Source organism: Gavia stellata, chromosome 3, assembly GCF_030936135.1.
Source record: "Gavia stellata isolate bGavSte3 chromosome 3, bGavSte3.hap2, whole genome shotgun sequence".
In the NCBI taxonomy this organism is placed as follows: Eukaryota; Metazoa; Chordata; class Aves; order Gaviiformes; family Gaviidae; genus Gavia; species Gavia stellata.
Genome location: NC_082596.1, coordinates 78,983,845 through 78,999,941, shown reverse-complemented (window position 1 = coordinate 78,999,941; position 16,097 = coordinate 78,983,845). Strand labels below are relative to the sequence as shown.

General features: G+C 39.6%; 1 protein-coding gene across 1 annotated transcript in view; it reads left to right on the top strand.

Annotated features, from left to right (window-relative positions):
- The window catches only part of SEMA5A (semaphorin 5A), a 345,320-nt gene extending 339,515 nt beyond the window's left edge, over nt 1–5,805 (top strand). Inside the window, exon 23 of the mRNA XM_059836141.1 lies at nt 793–5,805. Coding sequence (XP_059692124.1) covers nt 793–912 — 120 coding nt within the window. The 3' untranslated portion in view covers nt 913–5,805. The remainder of the gene's footprint in view (nt 1–792) is intronic.
- Nucleotides 5,806–16,097: the final 10,292 nt, after the last annotated feature.

The window sequence follows — 16,097 nt, the reverse complement described above, 5'->3', positions numbered from 1 at the left end:
CTGCTTTTCTGATCCACTGAATTAAGGAAGGATGAGCATTTTGAAAATACCTAGCTCAGTATCTTCAGATTACGCAGTCTATTCATGCAGCAAAAAGCTTTTTGTAAATGAGGATTTTTCTTAAATCCTACCAGGATAATCCAGTTTTTAATTTCTGCATTTTTCTTTCTAATCAAAAGCATTTTAAAGAATTTCATTAAAAACAGCAAGAAAAGTCTAAAGTTTGTAATCAGTGGTGGAATATGTACCTAATTTAAAGCTTTTGCAAGTTCCACTAATCATCTCTCTGGATAGCTACAGAAACAAAAAAAAAAAGCTTCAAAAATTCATACTCTAAATACCCGTATAACTTTCAAAAAACCAGGATTTACACTCTGAAGACCATCAGACATTTCTCTCATATATTGCATTTGAAAATCAAGGAATTAATGCAGTAAAGAGAAAATAATTCTTATTCAGTAAAAAAAAAAAAAAGAATGAATCATTCTAATAAGAAGAACTGAATATGTATGATTAAAAAGTATTTTTAGTCATAAAATTAATTTTATAATATTGGGGGTAAATGCTGGGCTTTATTGAGTAGCATTGCTTTTTGCAGGAATGTTATTATATAAGCAGATACATGCAAACGCATGTTTTTGTAAGTCTGCAGGTATTTGTCAATGCATTTTTAACTGACTTACTATACACAGATACTTGCCACAAAAATTGCCTTGGTGAAAGAGCACTTAGTGGCTACCTTTCTTCTGTCCTTCTCATTTTCTTACCACTTTCTTTTTTTTTTTTCCCCAGGCATTTAACAAAAACAACCTGATTCTGGAGGAGAGAAACAAATACTTCAATCCACATCTTACTGCAAAGACTTATTCTAATACCTATTTTACAGATTTCAATAATTATGATGAGTACTAATGGGCTTGTGTATTTTCTGGCCTCCTGTAATTCCCCAGTCCCCAAGGCCTGTGCTACTTGACTGCTCATGTGATTGAGGCTTCAGAGATGAAGTTCAGAGACATTTCAAGCACTATCCAAGCCATCAATGTCCCATTGCTGCCAAAAGCCCAAAACACCTGTTTGTGACATGATGTTTTCTTTGCAGAGTGCAACGTTGGCCTTCAGTGTTGGGTGCAGCTATAGCCCCTCGGTGTCGCTGGACCACTCATGAGGATTGCATCGCTTCACTCAGTTTCATAAACTTTCAGTCAGGTTTCTCTAACAAGTGACTAAGTAATACCTGAGCTTTAAAAAAATAATTATGTTACCCCTTAAAGCTGCGCTAGGAGTACAAACCTAATTTTCTTTTTAGGCATTGTCTTCTGTTTCCATGAGGTTTGAAAAGGGAGCTCTGCTGTTAGTCACGGAGCCCTCTGTGCAGTCTCCTGAAGCTCACACCACCAAAAAGGGCTCACAGAGTGCTGGGAAGAACGTGGTGGTTTAGCGATGCTGTGCGGCAGCTCTGGGCTCTGTAGGGCTGATCTTCCTGGGCTGTAAATCACTCCGACTGCAGTTCAGCTCTTTCGAGTACGACTAAGGCCGTACCGAGGGATACCATCTTGTAATTAACCCAGAAAGCTACAAGGTCAGTGGTTTCCAGTTGTGAGCCAAGCCCAGTCACATAAAGCCTTCACCTAGTTCGGTTTAATTTTTGGGAGGGTGTGGAAGGGCATGTCCCACAGGGAGGCCGAGGGAGGAGAGCAGATAGGAAAGGCACACGGGGAGGTTTTTCTGTGTGTCGTTAGTAAACCAGCCTTGCTGCAGCGTGTGGGTTTGCACGAGTTGTGGCATCCCACAGGCTTCCTCTCCCTGGTGTGTGCGTATGGGAACGCGCTCCTCTCTCTGCTGTAGCACTCGCCGTCAGGCTGGTCACGGAAGGATGCAACTGCACTGCATTTTGTGTGCCTTCTCAGGCTCTTGGGGGTTCGTAGGCATAATCATAGATCTGCTTTTCTCTTTCCGGCTTTTACTTTATATGCACGTGTCTGACAAACAAAGCTGGCTCAGAAAAAGCAGCTGTATTTGCAAAGCGTTGTCTCATCTTGCTGCCATGTCCAACCCACGCTAGTCAGCCCCTAGAGGAACATTCTTATGGTGTTTTAAGTGAATATCATGTTGGACCTCATTGATGTAAATATTTAAAATAATGTTTGAGTTTTAAGTTATCAGTTTTAATTCCTTTTGTAGTGGCAGGTGAGGAAACACAAAGGATTTTTATACCGTTTTTCTTTGTTCTGTCTGTCTTCACCCACATTCATGACATTGTTATTTTGTATCTGAAATTCCAGATGTGTAACTAAAAAGAAAAAGGCAGGGATTTGGGCCAGATTTTCCAGAGTACTTAGTAGTAAAGCAGCATTTGGTATTCTCAGAAGCTTGTGAAAAGAAATTAGAAGTGAATAGTAAGGATTAAAGATTTGGGCTTTCATTTATTTGAGCATGCTAGATGCAAAGATCATTGCACCAGAATACCAGGGAGGTATGCAAGGAAAAGCAAAGTGGAAATGTTTCCATTTTGTGTTTAGAGCCATTGATCAATAGGTTATGCTATGATAAGCAAATAGAGAAAAACATGTACAGATTATAATGATTCAAAACTATGTACAAAAAAAGCAAAAAGTACCAAGAAATATTGATCCTGTGAGACTGCATTTGAGCACCACTTTGGTGGTCCAGCCACTTACATAGCAAGGGTAAACACCATATCTAATGATGGCAATGAGCAACATTTTTGAATGGGGATAGATCTGAATGTAGCACTATGCTTTCTAGCTGTGTTCTGCAGTAAAATGGAAAAATACAAAGCCAAGTGGTCTTTGAAAAGCTGTGCAGTAAAATGAACGCACATTTACCATCTATGAAAATAATTAAGATCAGCTGCCTATTTTTTCCAGCTAAAGAGTTCTCCCTGTTACTAACTCAGTCAAAAGAAAGCACTCCATCCTTGCACCAGTTCATCTCCAGAAAGTATAATAATACTGGTTCTCTATAATTTGTGATTTTTTTTTTACTTTACATTAGATTTTGTTTTCCAGGAAGAAATTAGCTGATTGCCCTAGGGTAAGAGAAATTTTCTCTGCAAGAAAATTCAGTGAAACAGATAGAGGGGGAAAAAGCTTTCCAAATCATAACAAATCCAGTATCCGAATCACTCCGTTCATGCCAAAAGATACAATTTTACATTTAAATACAGTAAAGAAAATAAAACCTATATTGCTGCCACTGCCAAGAAAAAGCAGCACATGCACAAACACACATATGCACAACACTGTTCCTCTCTGCCCCTGTCCTAAGAGCACATTACTCTGACTTACGGATTTTATATTTAGACTAGTTGTGAGACCAATATCTTAAAAATATTTGAACTATGTATTTTTATTTTAACCTTTTTAATTAAAATTATCTGAAATTAGCTTTTTTTTTTCAACTCTTCAGTAGTTTGAGGCACATCTATCTTTGCAGTGATCTATTTTCCATTCTCTTCACGGATAGATACATACATTAGATATGTGTTATATATGCAGTAATAATACCCTAGGTTAAGTCTGCGTGATCATAGGTAGAAGTGCATTTAGCAGATGCTCAGTCTGCTCACACTTCTGTCTCCCAAAGGAGTATTTCAGGTGTCCCAGATCTTTGAGCAACTCCCATTGATGTCATTTAAACACCATGCCAACTTGTCAGAAAAGTGTTTCTTTTAAACATATTTTTTTTTTTTTTTGGCATTTAGCTTCCTAAATTACATTGTTCTAAATCACAGGCAGAGGTATATTCAAACCTCTCTCTAAAACAGTAGGATAAACATGGAAATTTCCCAGCACTTCAATGAGAAAAAACTGATGACAAGATCTCCTTGTCAAGCTAGATTCTGGGATGTTTTTAAAGCCATTAGATTTTTAGATTTTAGATACAGACACAAGATTTGTGTCTCAGGTAATTTTAGAAGACCCCAGATGCACTGCCTATGTCAGCATTTTTACCTTCTGAGTACTACACAAATGCTCAGGTAGTTTAATACAGCCTTTCCTAATACATGGAGCAAAGCAAAGTGCAGTCTCTATTAATTTTCGATTTACTTTATTTAGCATTTTTTCTAAAATAGGCTAGAGATGTTTTGGTGAAAAGCAGATTTCTGCCTGAAAGCTCTTATTTTTCTTTTGCCAAAAATATAACAAAGTGGGCATTTGCCTGCAAACCTTGTTTAAGCCGATGGAGCTCTCAAATTTGTGCGAGGGTAAAATTTGGTTCTTACATCATTGTTCTGTTCTTGGAAAGGGAAAATCAACTCCCTTGCAGATTAAATGCCATACTTAAATACCCCTTATCCTTTCGCTTGGATAAAGTGATCTTTTCTGGATAAATAATTGTATTACCTCTGATGCCAATAGTTAATATTACTAAATCCCTTTTGCACTGATTGCATAAATTTAAAAATGTTTCTCTATTTTGAATGCAAACGTATCAGCAGATAGATCAAAATTCTCTGAGTAAAGCTGGTTTTGTTTAGTCCTGCTACATGGAGTGAGGAGGAAACAGGATTGCTAGTGGGATCCTGTACAGTATATACTTTCATTGTATAATTCAAAGTAGAATTGTGCTTGAGTACAGATTTTGGGCTTATTTTTGTGTGTGATACATAGTGTACGTTCCTCAGTTGCTTAGAAAATGGACTCCTGTGCTTGCAGATTTATCTTGTACTTTGATTTGAGTCTGATGACTTTTACAGTCCTTTAAAGTTACTTTACATGGAAGCTTTTCCAGCCGTTTGCAGTCACCTGCTGTTGGAGGAGTGTGGTTTGGCTAAAACTAATCAAGAGATTTTTGACTAGGTTTAGGATTTTCATAAGAGTGGGAGGAAGAGTGGAGCTTAAATGGCTTTGATTTCCAGGCTATTAAGCAGTACTGATTGAAGTCTTGGATGGGTGTAGGACAGTGTGCATTTAGTCAGCTCTACCAGAACTCCACAGTAACCTGTGGGAAAATACCATGTCAATATACTAATCAAGATCTACCAAAGCACTTACGTTAAGTGAAGAAAGTTCTCAGAGCATCAAACCATATGGCTGTCCAAACCAGAAAAAAAAAGTAAGAGGTCCCAGATGCAACAAAAATGTTAATGGGAATAAATGCTTCAATATTTTTTCCTCATAATTATAGAATAGATATATTCAGTTCTTTAAATGTGGGACCAGTTTTATTAAAATCAGCGCAACATAAGGACATTCCTAAAGTTAATTGTATGCATAATGGCTTTGCTGTATGAGATCAATTCTGTAAACAGTTTAGTCCAAGCTTGTCTCGCTCTGCTTGAGACATCTGACCAATTTCTGGTTGTAGTTGCCATCAGCACCCTCTACGTCTTGTCTGGGAGAACACCCTTAGATGGGCAGAGTTACATCCTGGCGAGGGCTTGTGTCTCTCCACCAACGCTATAGTGAGCCTAGAGAGTTACACTTCTAATTTTCACTGTCATTTGGATGCCTAAATTTAGATTGGTGAAAGCTAGGCTTTTGAGTATGATTTTACTCATCATGTAAGTAACCACACTGAGTTCAGTGGTCTGGATGTAACAAGTTACTTATTTTAATGTGTTTACAGGATTGAGCCCAAAATATATTGCTTCTGCACAAATCCATGCACAGTACAAGATTACTTCAATAGTAAGAAAACAGATTCATTTAAAATTGTTCACAAGCAAATCTGCATCTTGATATCAGGGAATAGATATGTGTTCATTGTGTGGGGTATTTGAATTCATTCCTTTCTTTGTTAAATAAATGAATGATAAAACAAGATACTGCTTGACTTCATTTAAAAGCCATTCTTCCAAATAAAGAAGGGTTCTGGGACCTGTGAATGTTCTCCCTTTCTTTCTCTTTTCGCTTCTCCACAGAAATGAGTCTGTGTAGGGCTGGATTGGCCTTTAGCTAGACTGTTCTATGTAACTGAATGAATGCTTTGCATTGTGTTGCCATGCGACAACATTTTCTAACTGGGATGGTACAAAGAGGGAAATGTGCTAACCTGGGAGGTTTGGCAAAGATTTCAACCCCAATAGTAGCAAGGTTAGGCAGAAGTGGAAACAGAAATGCAGAAGAGTGTGACTGAAGGCTTGGCAAACTCATCAGTAAACTTTCACAGAAACTTAGAGGCTTTTTGGGAACTGCCAAGGGCAAGGCTGTTGGGGTGTAACCTCCTGAATAGTCAAGCCAACTAGTTGCTCAAGCAAAAAGCAGGCTGATTGCAACAGGTACTTGCGCAAAGTTGTGACTGTTACTCAGAATCAGGGGAGAAAATTGCTTTCGCAAGCAGTAAGCACGGCAGTACAGGTGGCATTTTGGCAGCATCTGTGTTGTCAGGAAGCACAGGGCAACAGGAGCAGCTCTGTAGAGCAAAACAGCTGGTGCTGAACTCCTGGATTTTGGACTAGCTGCAGGCTAGTCCCACAGGCTCAACACCCACTACCAGTTAGAGTGTACCTCTTTAGTTTCCCTCATTCATTAAAAAGCAAAAACATACAAAAAACCCACACCAGATGGCATGCTCTGAGACTGCTCCCTGGTGCAAACGAAAGCACAGTGAGAGGTGCATGGGGAACAGATAAACCTTTTGCTTCCAGTTGGCTCTTTGGATCCAGGTTGGAAACTTTCGCATACTTCTCCCCTTGCCTTTTCTGCTTGTCGGAAACTGATTACGGCTCTACCTAGCTGAGGATTTATCAATTTGAAGGAATGATTTTATACCAGTACAGAAGTCTGCTAAGAATTTGTATTGTAAAACTGACATCAAGGGCTGTGCAAAAACTGTTATATTGATACTGAGCCTGGCTTATTTTAATTGTTCCTAAACTGAATGTAATATAGCCATTCCTCAACTGAAATGAACATCTGAGCAGAGATGGTAGTCTCATAACATCATTTCAGAAAAAAATTCAATCAGTGTAACACTCAGCATTCTCACAATCCAATCCCAGAGGCTGATAATGCAGAAAGAAGCTGCTATTTGTGGGGTTTTTTTCTCCAAAAGATTTATCCACAAACCTCATCCAACAATAGCTTTAGATTTTAAAATATCATGGAAGGTAATTAACAGTAACACAGTATATGTTCCAGGATTCAGCAACTATATTTGCTAATCACTAAGCCTACGGTTTTGAATTAATTTTCCCTTTTGTTAGCTACAGCAGTAGGCATTGACTGAAAGTGAAATAAATATCAAATTTCAAATAAATGGGACATTTAAGGTCCCAACTTTTAAATAAAGCTTTGAAACCAGTACAGCTGCAGAAGAAATTGCTTTTATATCTGTGTGCTGAAAAGTGCTTTCTCTTGTCATGGCTCTATGAAATGTCCTGTAGAGTGGAAAAAATTGTTTTTAATAGTGATGTACCCAAGATAAAATAATTGAAATAGAGCTCAGAGATTTTTAGCAAGAGTAAACACTTTTGGTTTGGTATCAGGAGAATGCCATTGCTTATTGCAATAATGGGAGTAAATGATCCCTGTACAGAACTTTATAGAGAATAATTTTCCCTTGCCATTAACTCCTTCAAAAACAGCTTCCTTAGCAAAACTTCTCAGGAAAGCTGCTGAAGATACTCATGTTTAAGAATAAGCATTGGTGCCGTGACTTGAGCACAGAAGCATGGGTACAGGGATCTAAGCCAGTTACAACTGCAGTTGTTCCACTGACATGGAGCTCACTTCAGATTTACACCTATTCAGACAGCTCACCAAATTTGTATCCTGATGGCTGTCTGTTGACTTATTTAGTACTCCAGGGAGGTAATTTAACATAATGTTTTACTGATTATCTGGAATACAGAGAAGAAGCTCAATTAATGGGTAGTGACAATGTTTTTCCGTCATACGTCTGCACACTCTATTTCCCTCTCCCGTGGAATTTTTTGATATTTTGAATGTTTTAATTTGATGAATTAACTTTTATCAAATTGGATTCTAGGTTTGGGGGGGTATCGCTTTTCTAGTCTCCATTACTCATACTGATATTATTTTACTGCCTTGATTAGTATTCACAATTCCTTCTTGACTTAGTGTCTTTTTTTCTGCTTTGATTATAAGGATTTTACTGCCTTTTTCAGGTCTTTAATGTCAGCATGACCTGAATTTCATCCTTTTGTGCTCATTTAACACTTTTCCCCAAGTCAAAACACTTATCCTTAACATGCGTAGTCAAATCTCAATCACACACCTGTGATCATCTAAGCCATACTTCTCGTTTGGTTTTTGCACTAATGGACCCAGTACTAAACCACAATGGAATACCTAGTTCTGCAGTGATACATCTGGACTCTGTACAGAAGAAAAGAAAAATCAACTCCTTTACCTTTTTATATTCCCTTTGAAGCTTCCTGCCTGGTGCTATTCAGGGGCCGTAGTATATGAGTGCATTCCTCTGTAAGAGTGCTCTTCAAGTCAATGCTTAGAGATAAAGCCACGTTTATGGGATTTCCTGATCCCATTGAATGTTAAGCGTGCTTGATATTAAAACAGACATAAACTTGCCGTCAACCCACACCACAGAGATGGGTAGAAATATTTCCAATCTCATGATTTGGCCCCAAATATGGATTAGTCATTCATTCCCTTGATTTCATAGAAATATTTATAACTTCCCAAGACCATTCCTTGTATGGCTGGTTTTTTTTAAACCTTATCAATTATTTATCCACAGCCATAATAAGCCCACCTTTGTCTATGATTTCCCATGAAACCTGAACTAGGATTTCTCCTGAGGTACAGATTAGAAGACACTTTCTAGTAATAAAGATGTTGCTGTTAACATATACCTTGCTGCAGAAAGGCACAGATTGAAAAGGGCATTCTCTTCTTCTTCCCATCAGTGGCAATTATGCAGAAAATGAAAATAGAGGACAGTTAGCTAGCTTGGTTCACTGGGAGTGGTTTTGGAATATAAATTCCTCACATAAATTACACTAATTAATGTACCATAATAAAAGCCGTCATGCCAGGTAAGACCGAAAGCGTCTTGAAGCCTCTCTCCTGGAAGTAACTGAGAGCATCTATATTTGTGCTTCAGTTGTTCCTTATTTTGCTATAATCCTTTTAAAGGATAGCCTTTCCTTGCTATGGAATCAAATGTTTCTTCAATTTTTATTTTTTGTTACAAGCATTAGGACTCTCTGAGTTGTAATGGGATTGCTTCCTGCATAGCAAACCCCCCCGCGCTGTAACTGCAAAGCCCCTCCGCCTGTTACCCTGTGCTAGAGCAGTAAGTTGGTGCTGTCTTTCAACCCTTATTCCAGCACAAGTTTTCAGACACTTGTGTGGTTGCCTCCATCTTCTCTGTTTCCAGTCAGAAGCTGGTTTCTGGTTTTAAATCTGAAACCTGTGTACACCCTGGTCGGCTGTGACTGGGTTGCTGTAAATTCCACCCGACAAGACATCTAGGTTCCTCAGCAAACATTTGATTTTGGAAGGCTCAGGTGGGTACTTAGGGACAGACAGCATTATTAGGGTATTGGTAGTTTTTAAGATTAAGATAGAAATATTTTTCAGAGCAAAAAACATGGTAGGCAGACAAAAATGAGTGCAGCCCTCCATGTTAACAACTGTTTATGCCATGGAAATCTATGTTTTAGATCCCCAAATCATACACAGCCCTTGTGATTAAAATTCACAGGAGAGCTTGATAAAAAAAAAAAAAAAAACAAAAAACCAAACAACAACCACCAAATCCACAACAAAGCCAAAGAAGTTTCAGGAGAGGAAATTTCATTCATCATACCTGTGCAGTACGTTCACTTGATCTGGAGTTCAGCGTCTACTAAGAAATTAAAGACAGTTTTTAAATGCTCACAAACCCCAAGCAAGTAAGTGAACACGCAAAAAGCATCCTAACATTCAGCAGAGCTGCACTCCTATCATATTGCAAGAGGTCTGAGACAACATCAGGCGGTTACCAACCTGGAAAACCTGTAGATAACATTTAAACAGGAGGCTGTTTTAGCCAACACAAGGAATCTTCCTCAAAGCTTTTCTGGAAAAGCAGAAAGACTTATGCTGCTAATTTGATTTGTTTCATCTGCACATTTTCCACAAGCAATACCGGGGGGATTCAAGGCTGGTTTTTTAGCATAACTCTTTCGCGTGCGTATCTCTGCTCTCTGATGTCTGTGGATGAAAAAGCTCTGCTCAAAAGACATAGTACTGCACAATTTCCTTATGGCTTTTCACCTGCTGTTTGTAGCCTATTTTTGAAAAAAATGTGTACGTCCTTGTCTATCTGGACTCACGTGCTCTCTGACCAATGCACATATACATACAGGCACATACATCTCCAGCATGACAAAGGGAGACTGGGACAAAGATTGCTGAAGTCACCGTCAGCAATACTTTTAGCTTTTTGTGTGTGTAATGATATTTTTTCTGTGTGTTCCCAGTGGTTGTGTTTCTTACTGATGCTTGAGAGCTCACATACTGACTGAGATCTGGTACATATAAACACAAAACAAAAAATTGGGCTTCTGTGTGGGAGCTGTTAATGTGAATTGCCTCAATATTTGAGCAGTAGGTGCTGAAAGCCTCTGGTTTAAGTAATGTGTTGTTATCTCTGAAGAAAAGCGCCTGAAGAGCTGCTCAGCCAGTTGATATAAATTGAGTTCAACATCCTCTCGGTTTCCTCATTAAGAAAACATCATCAGGTTTGCAGGGGCCAATTAGTGACCATTAACAGGGGTACCACTGGATTGCTAGAAAGCTGGTCTGCTACTTCTGCTCCAAAACTGTGCTCTATGAAGTTTCAATGAGAGCCAAACTGATGCTAACAAAAACTAAAGCAGCATGCATGAAACTTTGCCTCCTAAAGTGTCCCTGCTCCTTTCAGGTAGTTGTAGAGAGCGATAAGGTCTCCCCTCAGCCTCCTCTTCTCCAGGCTGAACAACCCCAGTTCCCTCAGCCGCTCCTCATAAGACTTGTGCTCCAGACCCCTCACCAGCTTTGTTGCCCTTCTCTGGACACGCTCCAGCACCTCAATGTCCTTCTTGTAGTGAGGGGCCCAAAACTGAACACAGTATTTGAGGTGCGGCCTCACCAGTGCCGAGTACAGGGGCACGATCACCTCCCTACTCCTGCTGGCCACACTGTTTCTGATACAGACCAGGATGCCGTTGGCCTTCTTGGCCACCTGGGCACACTGCTGGCTCATATTCAGGCAGCTCCCAGGAGATCAGCAGCCTAAAGCATCAGTTTCCCTGGTGGATGTCCGCCAGATCTCCTTGCAAGCTGAAGAGTAATTTTTGTGCTTATACTTTATGTAAACAGCTTATCTCTGGGTTGTGTGTGAAGAGTGAAAAAAAAAAACCGTCAAAAAAAAAAATTAGAAGACACCCTGGGAGTGAAGGATTTCTTCCTTTTTTTTCTTTCTTTCTGGACCTCTAGGTTTTGCCCTTCCTGTGGCTGTGGTATCAACTGCTCTCTAATTCTTTTGAACCACTGTCTTTGAGCACAGTAAGAATAGAAAACAATTTCTCCCATCTCAAATAAACCTGTTTTTCCTAAGGACCACAAATCTCTGCAAGGCACTGATTCAAAGTTAAACTCATATTTCAGGAGGATAATACTACTGACCAGCAGTAACAGGCACCTCTACTGTGGGCTTTAGGCCAGGAATCATACAAGTTTATGTGTAATAAAATGGACCTGATGTACTGAACTCAGAGCTATCGTTAAAAAGTGGGCAACTGCCAACAGTGTGGGACCTAATGTGAGGCCTTACACGTAAAAGTGAGCCAACCTCCAAGGTTACCACCGGCATCACCACCATGGTTTCCCTCTAACAGCAGACTCAATGCATATCAGAAGTGGAAACTGTACTTGGAGGTTGACATTTGTTAGTGATGAGTGCAGATGGTGGGCTTCAGTCCTCTGTGTCTGTATGGTAATAAACTCTTGATTTCCTCTCTGCACCAAATAAAATTTCTACAAGAACGTTAGCCACTTTAGCCAGTTATTAATCTGAATTAACTTCAGCAATAGCCCTGTAACCAACCAGTAATGACCTTTTCCTCACCAAAAACCTAGAGTACTGAAAAATAAAGAAAAATATTATTTCACTGTCTGGCTTCTATCCTTTACAAGTATTAAAGTTAAAATGTTCTTATTCAGTATTTTTGTCATGCTATCTGCTTCAGCCAAATCAGCAAACAAAACAGGCTATTGCCAAGAAATTTTATCGTTATGCAAACATGTGAAATAATAGAATTTAATTTACCTAACTCTGAGCAAGTGTTAAATTGTGAAAGCCTGTTTAAATACAAAGAATGCAGCTGCAAAATGGTTTCAGTCCAAGAGGACTGAAGCAGAGTTTAAAGTAAATATTGAAATACACCATTGTTTATGCAGCAATTTCTTTTGCTGTAGCTCCATCCTGGTGTTAAATATGATTAGAAGACCAAGGGTGAGAACAACAAAGAAACAAATAAAAAAGTGGTGAATATTTACATAGGTCATCAGGAAAGAAATGTCATGTAATATGCAGGAATATTCTTGTCGCTCTTTCTTACAAGTGCTAGTAGGTGAGATGGGTAAGTGATCTTTTACCCTTTTACAGTTGGATGGCTGGAAATTATTCCTAAGTCTGCATCACATCCAGACCATAAAACTAGTCTGCAAATTGTTGTGAGGGGCAGTCTTTGTTCAAGAGAAGCCCCAGGCAGCTGGCAAAGCTGGAAACACTTCCTTCACGAGAATAGATTGAAGATGGCACCTTAGTTTTACGATAAACACTGCGGTACTTTGTGGGTTATATTTATCTGTATATTGGGGATGCCCTTATGCCACTTCAGCTCTGCTAACCAGCCATAAGCCTACCTGAGCTGGCTGGTTAACGGAGGCTTCCAGCCACGGAGGGCTGCTGAGTGAGGTCTGACCGCTGGGATAAACTGGTTCCTGAACTTTCTTTCTGTAATTTGACTTTGCTGGGTGGCACTGGTTGCCCACACTGAGGCACCAGTGGATGTGCTCACCTTCTGGTTGACCCACCCACACCTGATCCTCACTCTCAGCACGCAGCACTGTGCAGAATATGGCAATATGTGACAGGAGAGGGGTCTCACCTACCAGTTCTCTGAGCATCAGTAGGCAGGACGAACAAGAAGAGGTGGTACAATCCCTTCTTAGCAATGGGGGGGACAGTGGCATGGCAAGATAAAGCAGCAGTTCTATCAAGGTACATAGCTGAATTGCTCTCACTGCAGGGAGTTAGAGCTCTGAATCTGTTTATAAATCTAACCCCAGATAACTTTCCTGAGACACAAAACTTGTCTTGTGGCAAAAGAAAGCATCAAACCCTGACCTCTAACCTAGAGGTTTATTCAAAAGAGAGCATCCTTTATCTCACAGTGATAGTTTTGAGTTAAAAATGTCGCTAGGCTCCCCACCTCACCTGTAACATCCCTAAGAAGTGGGGTCTCAGTTTTGACTGTATGGTCTGTCACCAAAGAAAAATCCGGAGCAAATTCAAGCAAGCTCTTTCTGATGGCTGGCTGAAAGCATATCATGTTTTGATGTATTCTCTAATTTTTTGTCATGTCATACCTCATCAACAGCTTTGGCAAAAACCACAGCTTTTTCAAGCCTTTTTTCTGTAATGCAGTACAGAAGTCGACTTTGGCATTATCCGCCTCAGCAGCAGAAAATGTGAGAATACTTGAGCAAATATGAAGTCCATGATCTCCCTCAAGCCTTTATAAATTTACCTGTGGAACCAGGATGCTATAAATCTGCACATAATTAGGAAAATTCTCCTAAAGTAAGCTGAACTATTGCTGTGATCCTTGAAAGAGGAATAACCATTAACCTGTATGAACCTAGACACGCCGTTTAGTGCCCTGTTGTTCCCCTCTCACATTCCATGTGCTATCGCTTAGCAATTTCACTGCAAAGCTAAAACAATACCACTGGTATGAAACACATTAACACTGGCTAATTGATAGGTCACCAGCAAGAATTTCTCCTCTGGATAGAGAGAGTGTTTTTAACAGGCTTTCACAGAAACCTGTTTTCACCCCTATGTTGTTTAGTGCTTTCTGTGTTGGTCAGGAAGAAAAAAACAATGCTGAAGTTGCTGACACAAAAGTATGGAATTAATAAGTAAAGACGAGGAAAAGCTACAAAAACAGCACACTGTGCAAGCAGATAAACTATGTTTTCACACAGCCTAATGCAAGTTCCTAAGTATGTTAGCAATAAAGACACATGCACTATTTAGGGGAATCTGATTGGAGAAGCGGTGAATAAAACACAACTCAGGGCCATGGTGGATAGTCAGATGACCATCACCACAGGTATAGGTGGAAGTATTACAGAATAGGGAGTTTCCACCCAACCCAGAAAAATGGCTGCAAATTAAAGCTAGGGACATTTTGATATAATATGTTGTATATTTTGAGCATATTTATATGGATATTATTTATGATGTACAGATAACTTGCATATTTAGAACAGCTAAGGGATGTGCTTTTTCCAAATAAATGTCAAGCTTTCAGATATTATTGGAAGTTCTTGGGGTTTTTTTTTGAATTCAGGTGGAACAAATTCAAGGCAGTCCTATACATTCTTATTTAGAAAGCCACCAAAGAAAAGGAGTGTAGCTCGGGCCTTTCTTCTACTCCTGATGAGACAGGTTATAGTAAGAGCCCACACTTCCCTGCCACATCCTAAGGCAAGTCTATGAGCCATGGGAAACAGCACTTAGTGTGGAACACATGTATCTGATAAAAAAAGTAAAGCTACAACAAATATTGAACCTCATGTTGACATCTTTAAGAAGCCCCTGTAATCTCTCCAGCATCTCAGCTTTTTCAGCTGTAACTAAATATTAATATTTGCTTGCCTTATGACTGTGTAATTAATTAATGTTACATTGTACTCTGTTCCTTAATTCTTTTTTGATGGTAAAACTTACCACTGATGATTTTCTGATGCCAAAACTGTGCACATATTATCAATAAAGTTAATCTTCTTATGCTTCAATTACTTATCACCTGTTGATCCTCTTGCGATGGAAGTGACTGAAGCTGGACGGTCTGCACTACCCAGATGCGCGGTAGCACAGAACAGCCAGGCACACAAACAGCACCAGGCACCTACAAAGACATTACCAAAGAAATGAGTTGTCAGAATTTTTTATGCAAGCTTGCAAAGTTTTTACAAGTGTGATCTATTTTTTACAGACCAAAAAATCTTGTGTGCTCCCTGAGCCCTGACACAAATATTCAATATCAATGAAGTTCTCTTAGGCTTTTGGCCTTAATTTGAATAGCCACAATGCAAATTGGGATTATCCTCTTTAGTCTGGGGATCTTTATTCTAGATAGTAATTTACAGGGCGGTGTGGGAAGTGACGGTAGTTTAAAACCAATTCCCTACACCAGTGATTCCCAAACTTCTTGGAGACACCAGCAAAGACTGGAAAACTTTGAAATTGATTTTGTATTTGAAAGAAAGCCAGTCCAGAAAGCACAGAAAACTCTGCGGGTTGTTTGCAGAGGTTTGCGTATCCTGTCTTGGAGCCATGCTTTCCCACCTGAAGGTAGAGCTTGATGACTGCAGCTGATTGTACCTAGCCCTGAAGCCAGAGGTCCTTGGAAAGCTATGACCAGTTGCCACTCTCTTTCTCAAATCCAGTGTGGATCCACTGACCTGTGGTCAGTGGCGTGGCTGCGCGTCCAACAGAAGGGGATGATGAGTATCAAATAAGGGAATGGGGGGATAAGGGGGAAATGAATATTTTTGTCACTAGGGTTATTCAAGGCTTTGGTAGAGAAGAAGTGTCCAAAAATATTGTCAGAAATGCTTTCTTGAAGTTTTAGCTGTGTTGTCCCTTGCCATTACCCCCTTTCTAGCTGGATCCCAGGATGGATCATTTATTCCAATAAAGACTACTGTAACCTTGGAGCTCTTTATAAACTCTGATCATGTTCCTCTTGAGCCTTCTTTTTTTTTTTTGTAATAACAATTACATAAATCACAGAGATTAGTTTGGTTTGTTAGGCAGATAACACTGGAGGTTTAAAGATTAAGCTGAGGCATCATCCAGTTTTCCAACAGGCAGCTCATTCT